Source organism: Anopheles coustani, chromosome 3 (assembly GCF_943734705.1).
Source record: "Anopheles coustani chromosome 3, idAnoCousDA_361_x.2, whole genome shotgun sequence".
In the NCBI taxonomy this organism is placed as follows: Eukaryota; Metazoa; Arthropoda; class Insecta; order Diptera; family Culicidae; genus Anopheles; species Anopheles coustani.
The window spans coordinates 44,567,488-44,594,689 of record NC_071288.1 but is presented as its reverse complement, the minus strand read 5'-3'; the positions used below and the strand labels follow the sequence as shown (position 1 = coordinate 44,594,689).

Here is a 27,202-nt window from a genome sequence, read left to right as displayed (position 1 = left end):
ATGGTTAGTAGCCACTCAAGAAACGTCTGTGATACACTTTACTTACTGTACGGAACCGGTGCCTTGAAGAGGGCCTCCGCCGGGACGCCCCGTGAATCCAGAGTCACCACGCTCACGCCGTACGGCTTCAATTCCTTGCGCAGTGCATCGGCACAACCCTGTACCGCATTGCGCGTAGCCATGAACACCGTCAGACCATCGTCATCGTTTCCAGAACCGAGCAGAATCAAACGTCCCCGGGTGGGTCGCAGCAAACCGATGAAAGCGCGCGCCGTACGCAGGCAGCCCATCACGTTGTTCTTGAACATGTTCTCCCACTGGAGCGAATCCTGCGAGTCGATGCGGCCCCGATATACCGAGCCAGCCGTATTGATGACGGCCAGTATGCCTCGCTCTCCTGCGTTCAGGTGTGCGCCCATCGCCTCGGCAGCCTCCCGTAGCACATCTTCCCGCGTCACGTCGATCTTCATTGGGACCACCGAGCCGCTGACGGGCGTGTCCGAGTTCTCGCGCATCTTCATCCAGCCACGGAGCAGCTTGGCTGGAAGGGACTCGACCGGGTCTTTCATACCCGCAAACACGCGATGTCCTTTACTGGCGAAAAACGTGCAGATCTATAAAAAAAGAGAAAAGAATGACCAAACATTAGTGGAATGTATACATCGTTTCGTTGTATTGTACGATCTAGTAAACGTTCCGAGCTCTTTCAAAATACTTCTTGAGTAGTCTTGAGATAACTTTGCCTAAAAATTAATTGGTGGTTTAAGTCAATCTGTAGATAACCACAGTAAAACAATTTCTTCAATATCATAAATAGAAATTTAAGACTTCAAAATTCAAAACTCTTCAATTAATCAACATTTACAGAATATCTAAAGTTGACAATTTTGTTTCATAAATTGAAAATTTTAAGTGAAAATAGGAAAAAACGCAGCATATGGATGATATACCATTTTATTATTTCCGGAAACAATGGTATTTTGGACAACCCCTAAATTGTAAGTAAAACAAGTTGACTTGCAGCAAAATGAAATGCCATAAAATTATCCAGAAAGGCAACTATCGTTTGACTATCTCGAGTAGAAGAATTTCAAATTAGAAACTTAACTTCACTAGCCTGCCCAAAATAAAAAGCGTTTCAAATTAAAAATAAATAGATGTAGTTTAAATATGTTTTAAAACACTGAAAATAGCTTCGGAAACTCTGGAATAATTACAAAATTTAATTATTCATGCAGCATTTTCTTGACGTTCACTGTTCGAGGTATGTGTTGAAAGTATAATTGACATTGATGATAAGTTGATTTGTATTTTCTTCACAAAAACGAAGCAAAACAAAATCTAATAAATGCTCACGACTAATTGTACATTCCAAAGGCGATCAACAGTGATTCCATCGGAGGAGAAATTGCGCCACGTGTTGCTAAAAAAACGGGCCGGGCGCATCAATGTGAAAGCTCCAACTATCGATCGATCCTCTACTAATCGTCAACTTTCGGAATGTTTACCACGTGAGACATGGCCGTTCGGTTTCCTCTGCTTACCTGTAGCCCAAGGGCAGTGTCTGCACACGTGATCAGTATCGAGCCCTTCTGCGTCCCGGTGGGTTCATCTCGCGTGCCCCGCACCTTGCACAGCAAATACAGCAGCAGTGCGCCGGCGATGGAAAACAGGGCTATCAGCTGGACCGTCAACACTAGCGCGGTTTGAACTTCCATCTCGATGCCCGTTGCTGTCGTATCGTCTTCCCTGGTTCCGCTACACGGTGTGTTTCGCTAGCGGCCGTCGTAACTCGGCGTGATAAGTCTGCAAGAGAGAAGAAAGATAGGGAAATAATGAAAATTCAACCAAACCATCCAAACCATTGGGCTTTTCTTTGTGCATGTGGAGAAAATGAAGATGGTCCGCCGTGTGTTTGATGAACTTAATGGCCGCACGGTTTCGTAATCGATCCGTCATCTCCGGTGATGCGTTTGTTGCTCAGGGGAAAGGACCAGTTGAGGAAAGACTTATTTTGATCACTATTTTGATATTTTTGGGGTTTTCGTTTTTTTTTTGTGCACCAAACTTCTCCGTTGCGCCTATGATTGGTATGAAATATGTGTTGCGTCTCTTTGCGTACCGGTCATTTCGGAGGCTTTTTATTTATCAAATTAACCGAAAGCGAAAGTATGCCCACACACAAACCCCAGAGTCTACCGTGTCCAACGTAACGCTCACCACTGTGCAATTTTGGGAGGCTTCTATTTGTTGTTTTTTTTTTGGCGGAAAATCAATCGATTCCTCGCGACTGGTTGTTTGTGTAATAATCAATTTGGTGTTACTTTTTGCTATCGTGGTGCCTTCGCCGATATCGGAGCCAACTTCGTGGAGCCAGACTATTAGGGGTCGAAAAAATGCACATTGAAAGACGCAATTGCAATTGGTTCGAAAATTGAAGTATGCAATTGGGGAATCCAAATAGTGATTTGGTTTTGCTTCGGATGAATATAGGAATGCATAGACTGTTTCATAATGTTGCAAAACATTAAGTATGTCTACAGTTTACGATATCCATTTTTGTTATTCAATTGGAATAACATATTTTGACGTATGGCATGGCACTCACCATCATTTGACTCGCCGTATGCATTATTCATTCAAGGAGATTGCTTAAAACTCGAGTTATTTTCTGAAAATTTTCAGTTACTATCAAAGTTTAACTTTAACGGAACTTCAATGATGGCAACACAACTTGTGGCATTTTGGAACCAAAGGCGGAACACCATTCCAAAGGAAAGTTAGTATAGCTGAAAGGTCGAAGTGAGGTATTAAAACCTAAAATAATGAATTCCTGCCAATAAATCCGTCAACAAGCACCTCAAACGAGATGATTTATGTTTTAAAGTAATAGCAATGAGGAGGGATTAATTCAAACCCAACGCCCCGTAGACACATCAAACCGGGGAATTAATATCAAAGTTTTTTTGTAAGCTGTTTTTCGCTTTGGAAATAATTCATCGAACATTCCATACGGTCATCTTTTCTCAACAAATAATAAATTCAACACATCGTCAACAAACGCTCCAAAAATGTGATGTTTTAATTCAACATTTTATTTTCATTTCGAAACTGACGACCATCAGACAGGTTTTCGTTAAAGAATTCGGAATCAATTTCCTCATTGGTAATTCGAAAAACCGTCCACCAGCAAGGAATTTACTTTTATTCAATCAACGGTTTTTTTTTTAATTTTTGGTGAAACCAGAATGGATGTTTTTATGCACACAATAGATCGTTACAGCGGTTTTTTCCGTTTGCGATGAATGGGGACGGTTTTCAGAACGGCCGATGCTTACTCGACGGCACCCCTGCTCGATCGTGACCACCCTATTCAGAACATCGAAACTGTTTTCGACACCGCACGAACGTTGCGCACTTCCTCCAAGCGGTCTCATTAGACATTCCGGTTCCTCCGGCCGGTCATAAACGCTCGATCGACGTTTGGCAGGCGACTCATTTTCTAAGTCAACGATCAACTTAAACGCGTCGATTTGTCACCGATATGAAATCATCAGCACCGTCAAGGTCGGACGCGCGCGCCACGACAAGACGCAAAAGGCGTCCCTCGGATGGATCGATGTGATTCCCTCGGACCGGAAAAGTAGTCGGAGTAGAATGGGAAACGTTTGAAGCTTAGAAGCTCCCGGCTGGAACACAAACAAACCAAGTGCGACATGTTCTCATCAATCTCAACAAAGACGTTGCTCAGAATGACGCAATCAATGGACAAGGTAGCGTCCATGATGCTTCGAATAGATGCACTAAGGTGTTTTAATAACGATTACCTTCCAAGTAATCAAGTTGTGATTGTGATCGGAAATGCAGCTGCAAATACAATGCTTCCGAGATATTGCTCACAATAACGCACGGTTTGGCGAATCGGAATCGTATTGTTTCTGATTTCCCACCGTAAACTTCATTTAACCCTCCCGGTTGCATCTAATCAATCGCTCAAGAATTCACCTATCGTCGTTCTCGTACTAGTATTTCCAGTTTTCCAACTATTCCCCGATTGAAACGCATTTACCGTTTAATTTAGATGCAGTTAAATTTCTCTTCCTATTTCCATTACCATTAGCGCCTGACAAATTCGATGCACAACGCGCCGTGGACAAATCCAATGGTACGGCCATTTCTCAACCGATATCTCCACTGCGAAGCCCGCACACAAACAATGTAGTTGCGCTCATGTTGCGCTTTACAATTGCGCTTTACATGGTCGACGCACTTACGACTTCACTTTATGCACCCACCCCATGGTCCATGATTTGCTTGAGGAAGGTAAATTGTCCTCGTTCGGCCAGCTTTTGTGTAGCCGACTGTAACTGTGAGCTCGAAGCCGTCTTCTGGGTGCACCGCTGTGCCCGGTGCATGCTCGTGCGAAAATGCAACTTATTGTCGACGAAGCGCACCCACCCGGCACAATCCTCCCCGCACCTAGGCATTGACCTAGGAGCTTTGCCTGGCCGCATGCACAGCAGACTTTGAATGCCGTCGAAGTGCTCGGACACGCTCGAATGAAGTTGAAGTTGGTAAGGAACAATGTCAAACAAGTAACGGCCGCCGTGAACGACCAACCAATCGGTTCCAATGGGCAGAGACAATGTGCATCGGTTTCTAGTTGTAGGAGCGTGTCTCCAGAAGAGGCAGATGGACCAAGAGCTCCTCGTGCCGATTGTTTCACAGCAAGGCAAATTCGGGACCAAACCAGAAACTGGAGTTTTTAAGATAAACCAAAATTATGCATAAACTTTTCGTTTAAAGAATTTGGAACTCTACCCTCTTCCAAGGCCCACGTACGTTTCCCAGGCAACACTTTGATAAATTATTATAAAGGCAAAAAGCCGATAGCGAGTACAGTAGGGAGTTTTCTACCGGCAAAACACCGAGCTAAAGTCGGTTGTTTACGATGTCCATCACGCGTGTAGGGTACACAAGACTTTGTGCCCTAATGGACACCACCGGGTCGGAGGGCAGGTTCCCGGGGGCACACACCGATGAGCCACGCTTTTTGGAGCACGCGCTCTAACCATTCTGACCCGCGCCGCCGATCGGCCGACCGAAGGTAAAACCTCTTGCCAGAAAACCATGCCAACCACGATTATAATACGCGATTCTCCAAAGTTGAATGGAATTTACGTAGAGTGTTGTTAGCAGAAAAGTGGAGTACCTTGCGCGGGGCCGTACAACACGGACTTGACCGAACTACCGAGGGCCACGGTCGTGAGTCTATCGCTTGTGGTTCTGCGAGCCCTCAGTGTAGCAGTAGGTTACGTACGGTATACCTTAGACCTTCAGAATGGCAGACGCTTTATGGCCTGGGTTGGAGGCTCCCTAAAATCCCGCTAAAGAGTACTGTAAAACATTCCGGTGAGCGCAGTCTACGCTGGAAGTAAACCACGATCAGGAATTTGACCGATGGGAGGAACCGTTGCGAGGGCACTCCAGTGATCCGAAGTAAGTTCTCCAGCTGAGGATGGAGGTCAACAAGGGGGAACCGATTATATACTGATCGAGGAAGAAGTGCCTAGTATGCAAAACACCGCGCCGTATAACCCAGCATGGAACAACACAAGATATGAAGGTCCAAGTCTTCTCCAGTTAAACTTGTATCCATCCATCAGCTCACGCGCGTTTGCTGACAATTTACCTTGCGGGTAAATATATAGGCGCACCGAAAGGGTGTGGCACACGGTATGTTTGACTTCACTCGCACGAACCCGTCCCCGTGGTTCCCTCGGTGGTCTTTCAGGTTCCCCCGTACCGACAGGCAAACGATCCCATATCAAGCAAACCGAGCCGACTGCGATGATCATCATCATCCGTCCGATCGACAATCTTGTGTGTTGTTCGGTTCGGACTCGAGTTTCTGTGTATATTGACTGCGGGGCGCTCGCGATGGAATGCGGTAAATTACCCCTTGCTCACACATACATAACCACAGGGTGGTGTCGGATGATGGCCGGGAGATCACGATTGATCAGACGACGAGCGGAAGCATTAGAGCCGGTAATGTATTCAAGAAACCATTCGAAATCACACAAGCATGGGTTATTGACAATCTCTTACATTTAAACATAAGCCCATTGGACCGAACCACCCCCACCACCGAGGGGGTGATCACCATGAGTGAGGCAGATGGCGAAACATGTTTGTCAGAAAAGAAGTTACCAAAAAATCACAGTTTGTTATTACATCTACCACATCGACCGATTGCACGGTTATTGATTTGAAAACAATATTTTAACAATTTTACGATACTCGCCTTCCCCAAGACTTTGAAAATATACATTCCCAGCGTGCCAACAATAATAGCTCCAAAAAACCCATCCGCCGGCGATACGCTTCCGTGCACCAGCGCTCCCTTTCAAGGTCTCGGTGACTTTTTGGCATTTCTTTAAGGTGAGCCAGCCCCCCCCCCCACCCCCAGAGTGGTAAATCATACCATACCCTGATCGTTGGCGTGTTGGAGGCACGCTTCAGTTGAGTCCTTGGTACAATCTCTTTTCCTTCAGTGATTCTGTTTTTTTTTTGTGGTACGCATTTGATCGTTTGACGATCAGCCGTTAAACTTAATGCGGTGTCTTCACCGGTGTACGATTTGTCGTAAAAACAATTGCACCGCGTAATGTATCGTCACCGAGGCGAGGCGCAGGAAGGTCAGGTTTCTTGTCGACGCTGGTGCCAATCTGTTTCGACAACCCACTCGAGTAAATTGATTCGAGGCCCTGCCTGACGTGCAGAAATGTCAGAGTGTGTATCAAATATCATAAAAATAGTTCATTTCCCTATTTGGACAACGGAGATTGTTAATCGATGAAGGGTCTCAGAGATACTCAACCTCTTTATTAAGGCACATTTTTGTAAGAACACACTCGAATGAATAGCTGAACATTTATCGCAATGTATTGATAATCAACGATAACGACTTTTAAAGTGGCAATTAATGTTTTCAATTGATTTGTCTACAACCAGATTTAAAAAGACGATTATTACTAATACAAATTTTAACATTCATGTTCAAATGTAACTTTTAAAAACTTATTACAATTTTTAAATTATCATCGAACAACGCCTTTATGAGAGTTTTGATAAACTACTCTATGCGGATCCCACAATCCATTTTGTTTTTCGTTCATAAGTTTTTTATGAATTAATTGGTTCAAATGCTAATGAAAGCGCCAGCTTCTTACCATTTCAAAGGTACTAAAACAATTTAGCGGTCTTGGAATGATTAACGGAAGACCACAAGCTGATAAATTTTCTAGTTTCCGAAAACATCCGGACATGTTTTCTGTCCTATTGTACCTAAGCAGAAAATTGATCGGCTTTGAAAGACTTGTGTGGACAATTTTCACAAACCAGCAGTTAATTTAAAAACCTTGTACATTCCAGGTAACGAGACATTTATGTCGGATAAACCTTTTTCTAACAAAAATCTAAACTGTTATAAAAGATAGAAAGATTGAACGACGTTTTAATTTTGAAGCACTTAATACTACCAACATTTTTCAAAAACATTGTTGTTAAACATCGTGGTTTTATGAGCTCATATTTTCTTATCATAATATAAGTGGACCGGCGATCGATAACTTCCGCATAACTAAAAAAAAGTCAAAACTATGTACTTTATTTACCACGATTGGCAAAAAACCTACTGAGACACTAAGCCCTTATCTAACACAATATGCTGCCGGCAATACGGTCGGAGGAGCATTCAGGCCTTCAAAAGCGCGATAAGATAGTCCGACGCGGTTCAGGAAAGAACGTTCGCACTGAAGTGCCGTTTGCCACAAAGTCCCCGCAGCCGGTCGGCCGCCTGTTCGGGCGTTAGATCACGCTGAGATTGGCAAAGCAACTCGAAGCCCACCATAAACTTGCGCACCGTGGCCGAACGCAGCAGCGGTGGGTAGTAGATGGCGTGCAGCGTCCAGTGCCGGTCCGCATCGGCCGAACCGGCCATCTCCGCCGTCGGCGCCCCGTGCCAGCCCATGCTGTACGGGAACGAGCACTTGAAGAGATTGTCGTACTTGGTCGTCAGTTCCTTGATCACGATCGCGAGATTGTTGATCTGCTGCACCGTCAGGTCCGAGAGGCGCTTGTTGCCGTTGCGCGAGATGAGCATCGTTTCGAAGGGCCACACGGCCCAGAACGGAACCACCACGAGCCAGTCGGGATTTTCGATCACGATCCGCTCCTAAAAATATAAGGTGTCGATGACGATCAAGTGGAACGAACGAACCACGGCGGGTCGGTTGGGGAAAGGTGGTCCAAAGTGATTACCCGCTTAATCAGCTCCCGCTGCACGTAGTCGTCCAGCAGCGGTCTGCCATGCTTGGCGTAGTATTCGCGCAACTTCTCGTCCTTAACCTGCGGCTCGTTCGGTAGGAACGAGCAGGCCCATATCTGACAGTGCGGATGCGGATTCGAGCAGCCCATCGTGGCGCCCTTGTTCTCGAAGATCTGCACCCAGCAGTAGCGCTGCGCCAGCGAGCGGAATTCCGCAATCCACGCGTCGATCACGTTCCGTATCTCCTTCGGCGTCATCAGGGGAAGCGTTTTGTTTGACTTCGGGTGGAAGCACATCACCCGGCAGGTGCCCTGGGCCGGGGCAATCTGAAACAGTGGGTCGTCACTTGCCGGCGGTTCCGGCACGCCCTCGAGCAGGGCCGGGAAATCGTTCGTAAACACAAACGTCGACTCGTAGATGGGGTTTTTCTTGTGCGGCAACAAAGTAAGAAAGACGGTATCAACCTCACGATGCCCTAATCAGTGTCACCTTGGGGAAGGGGAACAATGCGCGAGCCGTTCGCTACACTTACGAGTCCATTCGAGCGGACCACTCCCGGGCAGAGCGGATTGGTGGGGTCGAACTCCGGCAAATCGTTCCGCTGTGGCGTTTCCTCCTGACCCGACCAAGGTCGTTTCATGCGATGCGGACTAACGAGAACCCACTGCCCGTTCAGCGGATTGTAGCGCCGGTGCTGATGATCCGTCGGCTCGAACATTGCGCTGCGAGACGTACTGTGAAACTGCTAAAATTGTCAGCCGAATCGGGCACCCGATTGCAACTGCTCCGTTCAATCGGAGCATTGTGTACGTTTCAAGCCACCATCCCCTTGCTTCCCGCTACCCAAAACCAGGAGATAAGCGATGACATTAGCGATAACATTTGCGTAAACAACTACGCGCCAGTGTTGCCAGCTCGGTTGAGAACCGGCTGATCGTGTGAGTTGAACAAAAAACGGTTAAGCCTCGTTTCGACAACAATCCGTTGGGGAAATGAAATGACTTCAACATATCAAAAAGAATTTCTTTTGATCGTATCAAAAGTATCTATGCTAGCATAATTGACCGACATGTTACTGATCTCTCCCGACGGAGCGTATTATCCCAAAATCAATCTCGCACTGCTGGGCCACTAATTAGTAGGTTTGTATCCGGCTGCCCACTGGACCTTCGATGGCAGCACCCATGCGCGGAGAGCCTTCAGCTCCCCAAAGATACCGTTCTGTTACGGATAGAGAGAAACAGTTTTCTACACCACATACCGCTAGCCGAGTTTCGTTAGTCTTGGGCTTGGGATGTGGCTTCGGATGCAGGCAGAGGGTTTGTTTCACCCAATCACCCCTGCGCGGTTGGGTAACTCACCATCGTACATATGGTGCACTTAAAAACAACACACGGGAGATAAAACTAAAACCAAACGTACGGAGGAAAAATAAGCTCCACACTCCTCCCTTCTCGCGGGGCGTGGGGAGAAAGGAACGGTTGGCGGATATTAAGCAATGGCCTGCTTATGATGTAATAATTTTCATTCATCCCAACCGTGACCGCGCACTATCGGTTTCGGTGCCGCTTCCCGGAGTGGGCTTATCGTTGCGCCCATGGCATGGCTGGCCGGGGTGTAAAGTCCAGACCTGGTCGAAGTCAACGACATCAACTGACCAAACCTACCGCTGTTGGGAACGAGAGTCTTCGCTAATGTGAAAAAGATGGGCGAATTTTCGCCAGGTGGTCAGTTAATGTGGGGTTACGTGAAAGACAAAAAAAATCCTATCACATAAACAGCTCATGGGATCTTAAAAATACGTATGTTCACAACTCTGATGTTGCGTGAGATCGTGAAAAACCCAAGTCATGTTGCGAATTTGTCAACTTGCGTTGTTGTAGCTTCTGTGGGCAACTCTTTTGGATTGGTACACTCGTGTATTCCTCAGAAGAAAGAAATTGGTGAAAAACTAATTAAAATTCGGGTCTTTACGCACCGCATAAGGTTGCCAAATGCATAAGGAAAAGTCTATCTAATTACTAAGGAAGTATAATAGTAAATAAAGACTATTATAAGTAATCACAATTCAGAAAGTTGTAACGGAGACAGAAATCTTTTATAAAAAAAAACTTCAATTTTCTTTCCGCGCACTGCAATTGTTGGAAAAAGTTAGACGAGTCCGGACTTAGGCCTTTGTCATCAGTAGGTTTCGTTAAGTTGATCCAATTTTCGATAAGTAAACCAAAAGAGCGAAACTATATATCACTGGTCGAAAATTCCTAAACTTGTTGTTTGTTTTTGCCAATACTCTTCACCTGTTGTACATTATATGAGTATTTGTATGAGCTATAAAACTGTTTATTGCAGCTCCAGACACTGATTTTAAAATTGTAGGATGTTTAAAATACCTCTCACTACTTTTCATTACAAAAAACTCTATACACGAAGAAAGTAGCTGGCATACGGCAACCAAAAGTCAGCGACATTGCCAACACTAAAACGATAGCCAAAAGCACTGGCTGGCCAAAACAATGCTAATGCTGATCGCTTAACATCGCTTCTCCCTGCACTTGCATGCATTCCTCGATGCAACTGGTGCACTGGTGCAATTATGAAGCGCTAGACTAACCTCAATCAATCGACACCACTTTCTGCGACGCCTTGCCTTTTCATCACCATGATAGATAGATAAGCAAAGGAGGTGCTTTTTAAAATTTCATGCTTTTTCTTCTCCTTTTTTTTCAAGCCTGAGCAGTATTGATGAGTCGACCGGTTAATGCACGGTTCGGTCGTGCCGTGTTTAAACAACACCCAAATGTGTCCGATTGATTATTTCAGCAAATTACAGGTGAACTATTATCACGCGGGCACGTTGGCTGACTTGAAGCTCTGGCCGGGTTTTTTTCTTCACGTTTTTTGGATGATAATTTGCCTTCCATAAGAGAAACGAACGAAACCAAAACAGCACACAAAAAACACAACCAAACAGTAACTGGCTCGGCAAAAGTCGCGTGAAGTTTCGATTTCGTAACGCCACTCGAAGGAGGAGGAAACTCGATCGCGCGGTCCGATTCGAGCGCCATCGACAGGCAGGCAAGCCAAGCCAGGGCAAACCAAGCGCATCATCTACGGCTGCCGTACGGGTATGGCCACGCCGAGGTTCACCACCTCCTCCTCCATCGCATGTGACGATCGCGGCTCCTCCACCGCAGTGCTGCGTCCGCGATCGCCATGTATTGTGCAATGTGGCATAAAAATGGACGCGAGAAAGCGACAAGTCCGCGAGGCTCGCGTGTGTACGGAGAGTGCAAAAGCAAGCACTAAACAACAATACCCGCTCGTGTCGGCCCAACCGAAACTGTCAGTGCGCTCGGTATTAGGACAACGTTCCTGGCGAGGAGAAGTTCGAGCGAGTTACCAACTCGAAACCCTCGAAACTCATTTACCATGCCACAAACAACTCAAGCTCGATTCAATTTCAATCTTTCACCTGCGTCTGGCGCATATGATAACACAAACTTTTGCGCATGCTGTGCAGGTTGACACATGCTTATCGAAAGCCATCGGTGGAGAAAAATCCTTACCGTAGAAAATTATTCGATGCGCACGACGCGTGGATTTCTCTTTCCACCGCTTGCCTCGAAGGCTACCGTGGAAAACCAACAGACCAGGGCAGGAAGCAGGAAGGAACGAGCACCCGGCCGGTGGTGAAAGGAAAACTAACCTCCGCTCTCGGCACATCGGCCATCGGCATTTAATTAGTGTTATTAAATTCAGTGAAACTGTGATATATTTTTGTAAATAGCCCTCATCAAACAAGAGCCAGTTTTCAGCCGCCGGAAGCTGCCCTCGAATGAAGAGACGATGAATTAGCCATCGGTCAAGGATGTGATGGCCACCGACTTTCCCAACAGCAAGTACCGTAACAGCCGTAATATATGTGAGTGTGTGTATGTTTTCCTAAAATTTTCTGTTTCGATTTTTCCAACCATCATAACCATCATCGGATTGTTTTATGGAGAGGATGATCGAAACTACCATCGATCGTACAACAGCTTCACCACAAAGCTTCATAATTGCGCCGTAACTACAGGGGCTCCCTCCTTCCGGTTACGTAAAGATGGTCGTTTTGCTGTTGCCGCTCTCGGTACGTTCGGCTCACCTCATCGATCGTATGTTTATTACTACCACGCGTACGCCTCTCCCATTTTCCAGCTCAATTTTCCAATCCGATTTCGATTTTCCCGCCTTAGCTCATCTCGTCGTTCGAAAAGGGGATTCACGGATTGTGCCGCCGAGTGGCCGGAAGCCCGCGGTGAAGAAAGTGAAAGGGTGGACCGCTCCATACGTACGCAAACAATACAACAATCAATCCTGATCGCTTTGGAGTGTGTCCAAATTGGCCGCTTAGGTTAAGCCGCTTTCAATCGTTTTGTTTTTCCGTCCGTAGAAAAAACCAACAACAACTGTCATTTGAAGCCACATTCCTTGACTGTGGTGTCTTCGCTGGTGTTCGGTTCAAACCTGTTCCGGGGAGATTTTGTCAAGATCATGTCTCCGATCCCCACCTATGATGATCAGCGGTATTCTAAGATGTTGCCAAGCGACGGTAGAAGGAAGCCATTCCACCGTCTTTCGAATCGGGTTTTGCTTGATTGATAATAATACCTCCTTATCACGCAAAACCGGTCAGACCTGTTCCACACGAGGAGAACACATTATTTGCAAACTGCCACCCCTACGAGTGCGCGTGTGTGTGGCATTACGGAAAAGACACCACTCCAAACCAGTCCTTCCGCCAAGGACACTACGGCCGACGAAGGCCGATCGCAAAGGCCGCATCAGATCTACGCTCCGGAGGAACCGAGCGATAGTTGCGGACTGCGAGGTGGACACAAACTTATTATAAGGCAACGAATACAAAAAGAAAAGATCACGTATTCTTGACACGTTTCGGTGGACGCTTCAACGAAGGCCGTCTTCAGCGAGGCAGTTGAGGAGTGAATTCCTTTTTTCTTCAAACCCTGGGGGAAGTGAATGTGAGGCACGTAAACATGGCCACCTAGGCCGTTGTCAGTCGGGGACAATTCGGTCAAAATCGAAAGTTCTCCAAGAGGTTGGTGAGCGCGTGCGTGATCGTGTGCGAGTCGATAGTGGTGGAAGCAATATTTAGTATAGCCATTAATATCCATCGATAGGTCTCGAAACGAACCAACTTCAAGCTAAGCATATTTACATTCCAGCGGTATAGTATGGGGACGATAAACTTGAAATGCCAAAGTTAATACTGGATGCGGTTCCTTGTTATCGTGTTTGTTCGCTTTGACAGAATTATTATTAGTTTCCTTCTAGTGGCAAACAAGTTAAGGCTTTAGGATGTTCTTCTGAAACGGCGATATTATTCCCAGAATACTCCAGAATCCATTTTGTAGAGATCATGTTCCAACACCAGATCTTATGTCATACAAGCCCTCGAGTAATTGTTTCGTCTGAACATTTACTACGAGCAAACACCGCGGCGCAAACAAAGTCTCGCTGTTAGCTCCCGAGTAAACAAACTGTAGATCTCATGACGCGATTCTAGCTTATCCTCCTGATCACCTTGTTCCGATTACCTAGGCAAACCGTGTTGTGGAAGTGGCTCGAAGGAACACAGGCCGACGATCGTGCCCACCGCTGAACTTGTACGTGTCGAAGCCGCAACCACTTGTTATTCAGACTGTGAACGGCTCCGGCGGCTTCTAATACTAATGAACTGTGCCGCTGCACCTGGCCATACTTCGCCCCTTCTTCGAAGGGAGTTGTGGCATCACCCAACACGGAGGGGGCTCGCACTTCTGACCGTGACTGACAAGTTCTGCCGTAGGTTGTTGTCGTGCCACGAAGCAATTAGTGGTGTCGATATGTTTACTTCGCCAGCTCGGAGGGATTCATCCAAGTATACACACGGCTACCTAACGAACTCCCTAATGCGACCCTCACGAACTGGACTAGTTTGTGGTTACCTGCGAGATCTGGCCGAGATGCACGGGAATCGTTCGAGCCCAATCAAACGGTTCACATCTACGTAACATTATGCAATGATCGTGCGGCATGAGTCAACCTGGAGTAGATCGGTAGATAAGTTCAATGGTCTTAAGAATAATGTTTTAATTTACTCTGTCAATGGAGTTTATGATAGTCGAGCTCACAAAAGGCAGTGAGACTTAAAAGGCCCAGACTTTATTCGACAACTTTGCTCGTTTGTTCAATTGAGATTGAGATCGTTTGTTCTCTTTTGATACTCATACCGTTTTTCCGGGGCATAAACAAAGAATAGCCACTTACAGATCACCAACAAGCGACCTTCCACCATTCGGTACAGATTCTCTAAAGTATCAAACTTCCTCCTTTCTAGACAAGCAGGGGCAGTTTCTTATATAACGCCATCTTTTAAAGGCATCTTTGTCGCTTATCGCGATTGGAACGCGAGATTGAAGACCACAAGAAAAATGGAACTGCACAAGTCGCGCTCCCTTTATCCAGTTCGGTAGCAGCCACCAGTACTCCTCAGCACCGGAGGGGTAAGAAATCAGATCTTACTTAAAACTAGTCTGCCCCCGCTCGAATGCACCGGTGAAGCCATCATTAGGATGCAACTTTCATGTCGTTCACCAGCGTTCAACTTTCATCGCTGGAAACAAGAAACGAAAATCCAGTAAAACCACAACATGAACCACCGCGACCGCTGTTTTGCATTCCAATCCCGCGGCCGACCGATTGTAATTCGACGTTCGTTCCCATTTTTACCCCGGGCTAGAATCGTGTAGAAAAGCGCTGTTTACGATGATGATCGGTCGGGCGGACGAACAAAAAACAAAGCGTCTGCGAACCAGCTCCGAACATAAGCGTACACCGGGAGGGTTTTCCGATCTTGGACTGTTGCGTTTTACAACCCCAGGAACACGCTCCAGTTTTCCGCTCGAATAGAAGGGCTGGTCAACGGCAACCGGATCTGGAGTAGCATGATGTTTTCCCTACTTCGCAAGTGAATGTTTAACATGCTTTCGCTGGCGACCGGCTAGGAAGGGTTTCATTCTCTCGGCCCGTGTTTCACTCCGTCTCTTCCTTCCGAAGGGCTGATCAGTTTCGTGGTCGAGCGGCGCAATTAGTGTATGACCAACAGCCAAACGCCTACCCTTTTTTCAATCATGTGGAGGGATGATTTATGATTATGGCTTTCCATCCTGGGCGGTCCCGGTGGGAGGGAGGAGTGGCCCGAAGGGATCTGCGTGTACGGTTCCATATGCATGCGCCAATCGTTTTCCGATCGGTCGGAAAGAACATATGCTTTCGCCCGTTAATTGGAGCGGGGTACGCTTTTCCTTCGGCTGATTCAATTCGAGCCCTGCCCACGAAAACTGGGTCCTTAATTCACGATCTGGTTATGCATTAGAGGAAATGGGCAGTGCGAATTATTGTCACGAGTGTTTTCACACATTTTTTTTTTCTTGTCCTGGGACGAAAAAGTGTCAATGTTTATGCTATTCCTAGAAATAAGAAAAACCAATTTTAGGTTGAATGTAGCCTAATAAACACCGTCACACGCTTCAGGGAACCTTTCTCCTTTCTTTGCCTGCCTGTGACATATCAAATCAAACCATGTGTAAAACGAAACGAAAACCCACATCGGACACGGAGCGCGATGATAAGCAAACACCGGTGAATCAATTTCGTGCCTGCCGTGCATAGGAAGCAGGGAAAATCACCTTACACCAAGCAGCATATCGCATGCATCATCCGTTTTCCGCGACACCACCCAACCCACCCGAGTGATGACCGTGACAGTGGAGCTTATCCCGGGCCGAGGACGAGCGAATCGGATGTGGTTATGGGTGTCGATAGCATCGCCATCATAATCGTGTGCACACCTAATTAGTGCAGGAATAATAGTAGCAGTTGCCTGCTACGAACCACTTTCGCGTTGCGGTTTTGGACAGTAATCGCTACCCATCTTATACCACCATCTTCAGATTCGCCAGTTCCTTTCGTTTCGTCGAGGACTGTCTTCGAACCGACTACTCTCCCACCGCTTGTTCCGAGAGCGTAGATGAAGGCGTTTCACGGCTCATATCCTCCGGGGGAGGATACATTAAAATGGATCACTCATTAACAGTGGAAAATTTACGTGATGTCTCATTCCATAAAGCGTAAGCCATGATATAAGAAGATACGTGAACAGATAACAGCTACTGTTGGCCGAGTTGTTTTATTTTTATGTTATTAATCGTTCACCAAAATCATTTTGATCTCCAGCTGGCACTTGATTAAAACTATTGTTTTAAGCTTTGGGGTTTTGATTGATGCGAGATATTGTTTTTGTGACTTTTTACGTCTTCCCCAGAGTAAAAACTGTCTTGGAAAATAAACAGAAATTTTATTGAAAAGGGAGAAATAAAATTTAAATTTAAACTCGTTAATCTAAGCACAAAGCGTACAGTAAATATAAACAAATTTTGGCTTAAACATGTAAATACAATAGGAATAAGTGAACAGCAAACAGGTTCTGTTTGATATTATTTGTTCATCTATATGTTCAAAGGCTGACATTGGAGTAAAACGATTTGTCTAGCATTGCTTATTTTATCTTTTTTTTTAAATATAGTTTTCAAATGATTAACTACATTTAAGGGCTGAACTTGACCCTTTAAGTTAAAAGAAACATTTCAGTAAAAATTAAAACAAGACTTTATAATTGAAGTGCTTTAAAGAAATAAAAGTCAAATCGAGACCTATTTAAATGTTGCAGATAACAGCAATTTTCTTAAAAATTCTTCATTTCAGTTATTTCGCCATAATTGTTTGTGTGGTATTTTTGATGTGTTTGAATTGAAAAGTTAAAATCTTGAAATAGACAAAACTCTTCATCGTCGTCGCCAGAATACTGATTGCAGGCAAATAGTAAGCACATAATTTACAGCGCTCACGCTAAGATACTATCGCTTCCCATCCGCAAGTCATCCACCGAAGTGGCACACTATGCCAGAGATCTTTTAGTTAACACATCACGAACCGGCCATACATCACGTCATCTTCTCTCCTGGCGTACGATACGAGGCTCAAAATTGAAAGAAAAATAGGCAAAAAAGCTACACATGTTTACCGTTGCTTGGATCACCTCCCACGGCGGACTCACGTGGGACCGATCGCGATCAAAACGCGCACTTATTGGACACAAATAGCGGTACACGACGGCGCGGCCTGAACAAGAAGACACGACCCACCACCTTCGCGCAGGATCTCTCGCGAGCTATTTGTTTACCGGCGAAGAAGGTTCATTGTCCAGTCAATTTACACCCTCTCCCCCTGTTCGAAAGACATCGCGGCGTGGATTGATGGAGGTAATGGTGCACCTCGTGCGGCACTTTGCAGGCAAACGGGCCGCCAAGTGCAAGTGGGCTGGTCTTCGCAGCTCGAACGCGCCCAAAACGACGTTTGGGCAGCGAAATCGACGCCGTCCGAGAACAGGTTTGGGGGCGCCGAGAAAACGGGGACACGGGTCGACAACTTTCACAAAAATGAAAAACAAAATGCCCGCGTACACCAGAAGGATCGCGCTCTGTCACCTTGCTTGAAGGCGGATTCTGCGCCTGCGTCCAAAGAGCGAGAGGTGGGACATAATTTTGGGGTCAGTAATGGCGCGCGTACGCATAAGATTGCACCGAGCCTCGGAGTGCTACACATGCTGACCTTCGGCGTTCTCGGCCCAACCGGTCCGGGTATTTCGAGCCCGCAAAAAAAAAAAACGCTGTGTGTAGGTAGACGGGGTCTCACACCTGTGAATTGAATTATGGCACGGTAGAGTACGCTCTACATACCGTCTTCTTCAGCTGGAGGTCCGATTCTGCGGCCAATTTGCCGTCATAAATCATTCGAAACGGACAACTGAAGCCGGTGCCGGTGGCTCGCGTGTGAATTTCGGCACGGGCACATTAAAATCTACTCCAATTTGTGCGCTCCGCTCCCCTCCTCCTAGACCTCCGGTTGTGAGCTCCTTTTCGGGCGGCAAGTTAAAAAATTGAAAGCATGTCGTGTCCGCCAGAACCTCGAGCCCGCGCCGCGACGAGCGTGGTGGCATTAGAAGCACTGGTTGAAAAAAAAATCCATAAAACCCCCGTTCGAACAACCATCACCCTTCTAACATACGCCAGAAACAATAGTTCCTCGTCTTGGTGTCCCCTACAACGGCGGTTACGAATGGCCGGAAAGTCACGGAAAGAATCGTCCCAAACCGTTGGTCGTTCGCTTGAGTGGCGTTTAGCGGACCTTGCTGGGCGAGGGGGGCCTTAATTGGCCCGGTTCGGCCAGTGGTGAGCGGTCGTGGTGTCCCAATCCAATTTTCAATTCACCTGATTGAGAGGGTGCTGCTGCCATCTCCGGTCCCTCGAACTCCCTGCAACCTGCAACCTGCGAGGTGCAATTAATGCCCTCACGCCACGTACGTGTTCCACGATGTCCAATAAAGAAATAAAGAAAATACACACACACACACACAGATAACCTGTTACAACTATGGCATCTTGGTGACCACAGAGAAGAGTGGCTAAAGGAAAAACTGACTGACAACTGGACAGGTTGGCATTAATTTTTTTTTCCTCCTCCTCCCCGAACGCTTCACTGGTTGTTGCAACCGGTGCAATCTGTTTCCTTCATTCATTCGACCTCCTCCTGCCTTTGGTGCGTTGTATTCCGCCTCCGGCTCTCCAATGACGGTCGTATGTCACGTTGGAGGGTATGTGACTGCGAATTCTTTGGGCAAGCAGGGCCTCGACAGGGTGAGGTTATAATTTGCCACGATTATGCAACAGAGTGCTCAAACGATTCCCTACCATGTAAACTTCAACAATACATTTTATGGAAGCATTTGCCTAGATGTGGAGCAATGGAAAGAAAGGTGAAAAACTGCAAAGTTTCAACCTGGGAAGGTAAAGTAATTATGGGATGTACGATTAAGTATTGAAGAGCGTATATAAAAAAACTGTATATAACAGGACGCAAAAAAAATCAAAATTAGGACAGGGAAGAAGGATAAATAATAAAGAAATGAAAGCTCCTATGACAAAATGTATAAAAAAGCGTGAAAATTTAAACACTGAAAGACACCCAACAAAAACGAATGAAAAAAATTATTCACGCAAAGAAAAATTTATAGTAAAACTATACAATGCCAAGTAAAACTCACAAGTGTGTAAAAAATTCCGTTCAAGCCAAAAGCAGTTGAAGAGAAGCCATGAACATTGAAACTAGCAAAAAATAAAGGAAAATATAGACATAACATGTTCAAGCAAAACTGAATAAATAAAAGGATAAAACCAAAAATTCCAAACCTCACATTCACTCTAATTCTTGTAAATCAAGATAACTGTTTGCATAAATATTAATGCAATAAACTATGAAACTTACACTTGTGAGATGCAAAAAGTCTAATAGCATTTGAATTGGTTTGAATAAAAAACCAACATTGTAGTATAATTTATTTACTCGCAGCAACAAACGAAAGCAGCAAACCTAACAGCAAAACCGCAGGAAATGTTGGCTGAAAACTACAGTTTTCACCGCAACGCAAAACACGCGAAAAACAAATGTGAAGTGACTTCCTCAAGCGTGGCGCATGTGCCGGAAACTAAGCCTCGGGCCCATCTCTACCGGTCTTTAGGCCAAACGTTCGTTCGACGGGCAAATATTGTAGCAGGCACGGAAAGAAAAACAAATACGCAAACCTTCGGAAACGGCACCCCGTGCCGCTCGTGCATTTGCCATTTTGGCCACCCAAACCCCGCTGCCATCGCAGTCCGCCGAAGCCTTCCTAGGACGGTCTTCCAATTCCGGCTTCGTCGTCAATCGAACGGGGGGGTTGCGATCTCTCGCCCAAACGGTAGCATCGACGTATAGCGGTACAAATTACCACACTTATAGCTTCTCCTCTAGCTTCAGCTTGCACTTTCATCCACCAGCAGGCAGGGGAGTGCGCCAACCCGGGTTGACTACGGTTTTGCCACCGGTTGACGGTGTTTACCTTTTTCTTTTTCTTCTTCGGGCACGCTGCTCGAATGTTTCGCTATTTATTTTATTTTTACCAACAGCTTTCGGTAGTCGAAAAGGGAGACCCCATGCGCCTAGTAAGGGCAACCGAGCTTTCGTGCGCGAAAGCGAAAACGACCGTTTGCCATCCCTCGAAAACGTTTGGCCGACGAAAATGCGCGTACTTAAATAATTTCTTCCACGTGCGTGTGTTTGGTAAAGCGAACTGCAGGGTGAAAAAAATGGTAAAGTAAATATGGGGACTGACGAGGGATGGTGTGTTTAAAATCGTTACAAAAACGAGGCCCGTTCAACCACCAACAATTGGTGTTTATTGATCAGGCAAGTTTTATGGCAAGCCGATATCACCGATGAAAACGGCGAGCGAAAGTGTAATTTGGAAGTACAGCGCAATCACGTATGTACAATTTTAAGTTTCCAGGGTTTAATTCTTCGAAAATAAAAATAGCAGAAGATACAATTTACAACGTCTTCTATCTCCAGCTCTTCCACTAGAAGAGTTTCTGAGTTGGCTTCTTCCACATTATGTCAAAACTACAACACCTTCAAGTTCGGGTTCAACAACCGTCACACGATAATTGCCGTCAAATTACAGCCGACTGTATCTTCCTTAATCCATCAAATCTTTCAATTCGTCATGACGACGAGGACGAGGATAATTTCGCTGGGAAAACGCGCGCCGTGCCGAGCGCACGTTCCATCGGTGCGTGACCCGGCATGTGAAAAGAGTCGTCCGATTCTAAATCGGAGGAAATCGTTTTGCCTTACGCCACCGTTTCCTGCCGCCGGATTTGGGTATTGAAAGCGCGGCCAACCTCTCGACCGGACGCCAAGAAAATTCCCATCCAGCAGTGCGCGCCCGCCGCCTCGACGCATTACGCGTGACGATGCCCTTGGTCACAGTTGATAGTCACACATTCGTCATCGGACGTCGGAAGCGACCGGCAGAGAGTCAGCCTTCTTGCGGGCCTTTTTTTCTATTTAAGGTAATCCCGAGGAGGAACTCCGCCAATTTGAGTCGAAGCACGAGTAAATGCGAACCATTAGTATTTGTTAGCTTTGCTCGATTCCATCGCCTAGTGTATAATGTTGTCAATGAACAAGGGACGTTCAGATAAAAAGTTCACATTACTTTTGTTGCCATTTAACCTTCGGTCAAATGGACCCTCGCGGTATTGGCGAAAGTTTGGTAAAGAAGGCTCTAATTTATCTTAATCTTTGGTTGTTTGGATAACAATTTTACGCTAAGTAACCTCAATTTTTGTCGTTTTCCAACCGCATTTACAACATCAAATAGATAAATCATCTTTATGTTAATCCTTTGAGAAAAGCACGATCAGTTTCCTCCGGGAAATTGATGAACATAACAGAAATGACCGGAACAATTCAATCAGCGCTATATTTTCTAGATAGTCCTCAAATATGCACCTTTCATAACTTCCGGATTGACTGAAGGGTTCGTTTTCGTTAAAAAAAACTAATTGTTTTCGCAATTACACACATACAAATATTCAAGCTGAATTATGCAAATCTCCAATATCTTCCTAAGAATCAATTTTATTGTTATAATATATCGTTTTGGTACATAAATATATCGGTTTTGCAATTCACCTTTTGATCTTTTGATGGTAGCATATTTATTCTATTTATATTGTCAGTTCCCCAAGCGTCAATTGATTATTCAACATATTCAGCTTGAATAGTATCTTCACAGTAAATTTAAGATCAGTTAGATCGTACTGTTAAATTAACAGTTAAATTATTATTGAAGTTATACAGTTACAGTTAAATTGTTATTTTATTGCTGTTCTAAAAAAGTGTGTGCCCAAAGTGACGTCTTAAATTTAAATTTTTATTTTAAATTATTAAGGGTTTTTTAGATACAAGATTTAAACATCTTTACCATCCGAATAGATTTTATCTTCAAATTGCGTTTTGCTATTAAAGCCCTTTAAAACTGTGGGTGAATATAGTCGGGCTTTTAAAAGCTGGGTATGTTTCACTAATTAGAGCATTTACAGATAAGCCCTACCACAGAACCCAATTTGCCGCTCATGCAATCTCGCTCCCGCCAGCATCACCGTGAACGTGAAAATTATCAAATTACTACCATTTACCATTCCTCCCTCCGGAGCGTCTTATCTCCTTTCCAACCCATCGCCCACCGTCAACCGGATGCCCGTTCGATCGGTCGGAAGAAGATGCATTTCAGGTTTTCGTTTCCCCTACCCAATGTTTGGTTTCCCTCATCATCTGCCCAAACCTCTTTCACTTGCTCACCGGTGCATTCAGGCGTGCAGTTTTCGGAGAAAACAGACAGACTCACCGCAAAAAAAAAAAAACATCAGCTCGAATGATATCATTTTTTTCCAACCCTTATTTTCCAAAGGTTTCCTCCACGAATGGAGTCCCCACAGGCCGCAGATTGGAGATGCGTTCAATAGCAATCGAAATTGGCAACCAAGGTACCGTGTTTGGGACGACGCTGGTGGATGAAGCTGACAAAACACACATTTGTTACTTTTTTCCTTTCCTGCCAACGGTAGGCCTTTTGGACGCTTGACGATCGGTGGAAAATTGAACCCCATTGCGGTGGAAAACATCGGTGCATTTTGTAGTGTTATTTTATTGCATCTTCCACCCACTCACTCTGGTTTCATTGGGGCGTGTGTGTTTTTCTCTCGATGTGCGATGGAGATGTACGATTTTCCTTTCCTTGCCGGATCGTTTGCAGCTTCGGAACCGGACCGGGGAGACGGCTGTGGGTTTCGGGTTTACGAGCGCGAGTAATTGAAAACGGTAACAAGCGTTTCCAGCAGCTCGCCATTAGACGACACCCTAACACCGAGCAAACCGAGGTTTGCGATTAGAAATTTATGTTCCATTCGAGTGCCACTTGCTAGCTCTCCGCGATTAACGCGATCATGTTTCAGTTGTATTTGTTTTTTTTTTCTTGTGTTTTGTGGTATTTTTTCCATTTCTTTGGAATGTGTATGGCAGTGGACAAGATAGAAATAGGACTGTGCAAGTTATCAGAGACGATGAGCGATTTCTAACCTATGCTTTAACATTTTAGAAATGGATCTTGCTAGATTTCCCATTCAGTTCCCAAACTATGCTTAACGATTAATTCTACGCTTTTACTTTATTTGTTATGTTCCTTTGTTGCTCCGCACTCTGATCCCCTCCACTGCTTCCCAAATACGGTGAACGAATTTTATTTATGGTTGCATGCAAATTTTGTTAAATGGTGTCAAATTTCTTCATCTACTTTCCTCCCGGGCACCATATTTTTTAGCTTGTCGACGTTTTGCCTTTGCCGCTGGCAAGTTAATGTATGCTTGGAGGGGGTTTGATCGTGTGGTTTGTCACTCGACTGGACAGCTTGCTGGTATGGCACATAGCGTTTTGGGTTTATTTCCAAATCCAAACAGAGAGCATAAGCAATGCCCTAACCAACCCACCTCGTGCTAGGGCTGACGCTGCACTTGGAATAAAAATGCACAAACAAACACCGGCACGTCTGGACGGTGGCCATTGTTAGGCGGCTCATATTTATGCTAATGCACGCTGGGAAGCGATCGGTGCCGACTTTATTGCCTTCACGACGCGCCACGATCTTATTCACGTGCGCAGTGAGTGCCACCAGGTTTGACCAGCGCTCTCGGTACGTGCGTGTTGAAGGCAAGAACGAAATGAACTTACATTCCACATTCTTCTCGTCTATTTTCCGCTTTTTAATGCTAATGCTGGGTGCACATTAAAAATGTCCCTTGGAGACGCTTGGGTCTTTGTGTTTTATCGTCGGATAGGGGGGCACTAATTCCGTTGGCGGCCGTGCACCGGAAAAAGGAAATGGGAAATTTAAACTCCGGACAGGAATAAATTCTATGCTTCATTAATTAGTCGATTGGTGCTGTGCACACGTGCCTTGCAAGGCAATGTGTTGTGCTCGCCGGGAAGTTCCTACGGTGACTCAAACCACTAGCAATGAATTGTGGTTGAAGGATGGCAAAGCTTTTCGAAAGTAAAATCGAAAGGACTTGGAAAACTTAAACGGATTCCATAAGGTTTTTTTTGCTACTCGGTTAAACAACTTTAGATTAATTTCAACACCACCTTGGCTGAATCTGAAAGGAATTGGAATAAAACGGCATTGGTTCACTTTTGCTCCTGCTTTCCGATTTCCACCGAGCCCATTCCGAGCGTATCCTCTCTTGTGGAATGCTACAACCGCCGGGCAAGTATGTGCACCTTCGACACAGGTGACATAAAAACTCGTTTGGTAACTTTTCTCCCATCCCTTCGCATCTCCATCCCATGCCATCCCGACCAGCAGCATCACACGCGGTGTGTTTCCCATCGGATCGAGAGGAGGACCGTTTGACATTCGCGACTTTTCGTTACGACCGCCATCGCCATTCAACCGAGCACACACACACAAGCGCTCCGTGTGTCCGATGTGGCCATCGGACCATCTGTCCCAGGCCGACATCGCTACACGCACCCGAGAGGAAAGACTACCATCATTTAGTCCATTGGCAACCCATAGTTTTCCTTCCTCCCGGTGACACAAGCGAGCGTCTGTTTTCTTCCTTTTTGTTTTCATTTCGCTTACCCTCGGTAGGTCAACGGTGAACCGAGAGACTTCCAAGAGACCAACGCCGGATCGTACGTATGTGATTTCAAAACTCCCCGATCAAAAACACCAAACGGTGGTCGCACGGATCGACTTCGGACGGGAGACTTCAACGGGCGCGCAAGCTACGAAACCTTCCAAACCGCGATCCGAAAACCGGCTCCCCCTGGGGCTACGGGTGCGTTCAAATGGCCATCAGGTTTTGTTTGATTTTTTGTTTTCCCCTCTTCTCCCTTCCGCCGCACACGCGTTCGTTTTGTTTAAGCATGGGTCTGGTGCACCCGAGAGCTTTGGATAACCGACGTCGACCGAAATATCGCGCAACGAAATGCGTAGACGCGTCCGCCTGCCGAAGGAGTTCAGCCAGTCAAATGTGGCGTTTTCTCCTATGGCCTGAAGTGATCCTTAAATAAAACGCCCTTTTCTCGACGTGGATAACGACGAGCGAATGGAAAGGTGTTACCGAGAGGTCTTGCTAGCAAAACAAAAATGTACAGTTCCCTCCGCCCCCCGGCAAGTAGACGATGCAAATGAATACCTTTCCCTAAATGAGTAGTTGACTGTTGAATTAAAATTGTTATCCGTCACTTGTGGCAAATAGTTTGTTACTCCATTAACCAGCGCTCACCTATGTCCACGGTGCTACTTTTAGTGATCTCAAGAAAGCAGCACCGTCGATAGCGCAATACCGCTCCAAAACGGATTTTTTCAATACAAACCCCCCAACCTTGAATTGAGCGTCCGACAAATACCGATCGCGTGAGCCTTAGATACAGATCATTAGCGACGTTGAAACCCCACTATAGGAGTGTTCGATCGCTAGCGCCAATTAAGACAAACCAAGCCCACTCCAACATACGCCAATTATTTCTCATCGTTTGTGTTCCTCCACTCTTTCCTCTCTCCTAAACAACCTTCTCCCGGTAAAGGATCTTCGGCTGATAACTTTATAACATACCTTCCGAGCGGCTGGTGTGTCCGAGGCGGGCTGTCCTCTAAATCCGCGACCCGTTTGCGCAGGACCTCCAAGTCGGATGGTTGAAGGAATGGTGCACGGTTGACGAATACGATCGCGGCGTACGATGTCTCACTTAATTAATCAGCACTCAGCACGAGAGAAACACGGTTAGGATGGTACCCCCTTCAATCGAGAAAGGATTTCTTTTGCGTACACTCACTACCAAATGCACAATTGCATGGATTGCTTAGCGATTTTTCTCACACATCACTCCACCTGAACGAAAGCAAAAGGAAATGAAAATCCCGTCTAACTTTAATGACGCCAACTTATAGGTTTTCCTCACGCTCAAAGAACACTGTTTTTATAACATTTGTTTGTGTGCACAATCAATAACCAACTTCATCGTCCACCCAAGTCAAGTAAAATAATCAAGCCTCATAATTCTGACACAATTCCACGCTTTCCTATCCTTTATGTTGCGCATTCCTTTGCGGTCCCAAGCCAAGCCGGACACCGAACGCTGGAATCCCTACGCGACGGTGTGGACAGACCCGACCGCAAACAGCCCATGGTGTGACCAAGGGTTACGGTATAGTAAAAGAAAATGATTGTGAAGGAAAGAAAAAGCCATTAGAGGAGACGGAAATGTAATATCCGCCAGCAGCCACCAGCATCGGTGGCCTGCGATCGAAAGCAAATATTTCGCATTCTTCAAGATCGTTGGGACCTAGTTTTCTGTTGCTTCTCCACGGTTCCCCTCCCTAGCCAAAGTCCTTTGTGAGGACGTGATGGCAGGTGGTATGGAGTTCAAATCAACCAGCACAACAGACCATCGAAGGTACCATCGCAGGCTGACGAAAGTCTCAGCAGCGTCTGACAGGTTTTTACAAACCAGCAAGAAACAAAAAAAAAACACTCATTCCACGCCATTAAATATTATGAAAACTCTCCAAAAGTGGCTGCCCATCGCGGTGCGATAAAGTCCGCTCCATCCGCATCCCAACGGAAGGGCAAGATTGTGAGGGAACTAAAGTGGGAGACGGGTGTGTGGGTAAACACAGGCCAACAAAGGCAGCATGTGAATGCCACAAGGATGGCCAGTAGCACGGAGGCGGCGGGCGGGGGACGAAACAAAAAATAACACCATGTTATTAGCATGCGCCCAGCGCGGCCCGGGCCGAGCCCAGGAACACCGTACACCGGAAAG

At 45.9% G+C, this 27,202-nt stretch overlaps 2 protein-coding genes across 3 annotated transcripts in view; both read right to left on the bottom strand.

Moving 5' to 3' along the window:
* The window catches only part of LOC131260403 (retinol dehydrogenase 5), a 32,367-nt gene that overhangs the window by 686 nt on the left and 4,479 nt on the right, over positions 1-27,202 (bottom strand). The window contains exons 1-3 of one of the 2 annotated variants that reach the window (XM_058262112.1): positions 25,993-26,116; positions 1,545-1,806; positions 47-614 (exon numbers count right to left, since the gene is read on the bottom strand). In XM_058262112.1, coding sequence (XP_058118095.1) covers positions 47-614; positions 1,545-1,718 — 742 coding nt within the window. In that variant the 5' untranslated portion in view covers positions 1,719-1,806; positions 25,993-26,116. Of the gene's footprint in view, positions 1-46; positions 615-1,544; positions 1,807-25,992; positions 26,117-27,202 lie in introns of those variants that run through there. The other variant, XM_058262113.1, reaches the window with a different exon arrangement.
* Positions 7,636-26,032, bottom strand: LOC131260400 (probable galactose-1-phosphate uridylyltransferase). The gene is made up of 4 exons (XM_058262110.1): positions 25,993-26,032; positions 8,865-9,066; positions 8,326-8,760; positions 7,636-8,239 (listed from the first exon to the last, which is right to left on the bottom strand). Exons 2-4 carry the CDS (start codon positions 9,048-9,050, stop codon positions 7,799-7,801), a joined length of 1,062 nt encoding a protein of 353 aa, XP_058118093.1. The 5' UTR covers positions 9,051-9,066; positions 25,993-26,032; the 3' UTR covers positions 7,636-7,798.

Coding starts and splice junctions, on each gene's coding strand:
- LOC131260400 (XM_058262110.1), bottom strand. CDS start 9,050: ATGTTCGAGCCGACGGATCATCAGCACCGGCGCTACAATCCGCTGAAC. Junction 8,761..8,864: donor TGGTCCGCTCGAATGGACTC/GTAAGTGTAGCG, acceptor TTGCCGCACAAG/AAAAACCCCATCTACGAGTC. Junction 8,240..8,325: donor AGCGGGAGCTGATTAAGCGG/GTAATCACTTTG, acceptor TTATATTTTTAG/GAGCGGATCGTGATCGAAAA.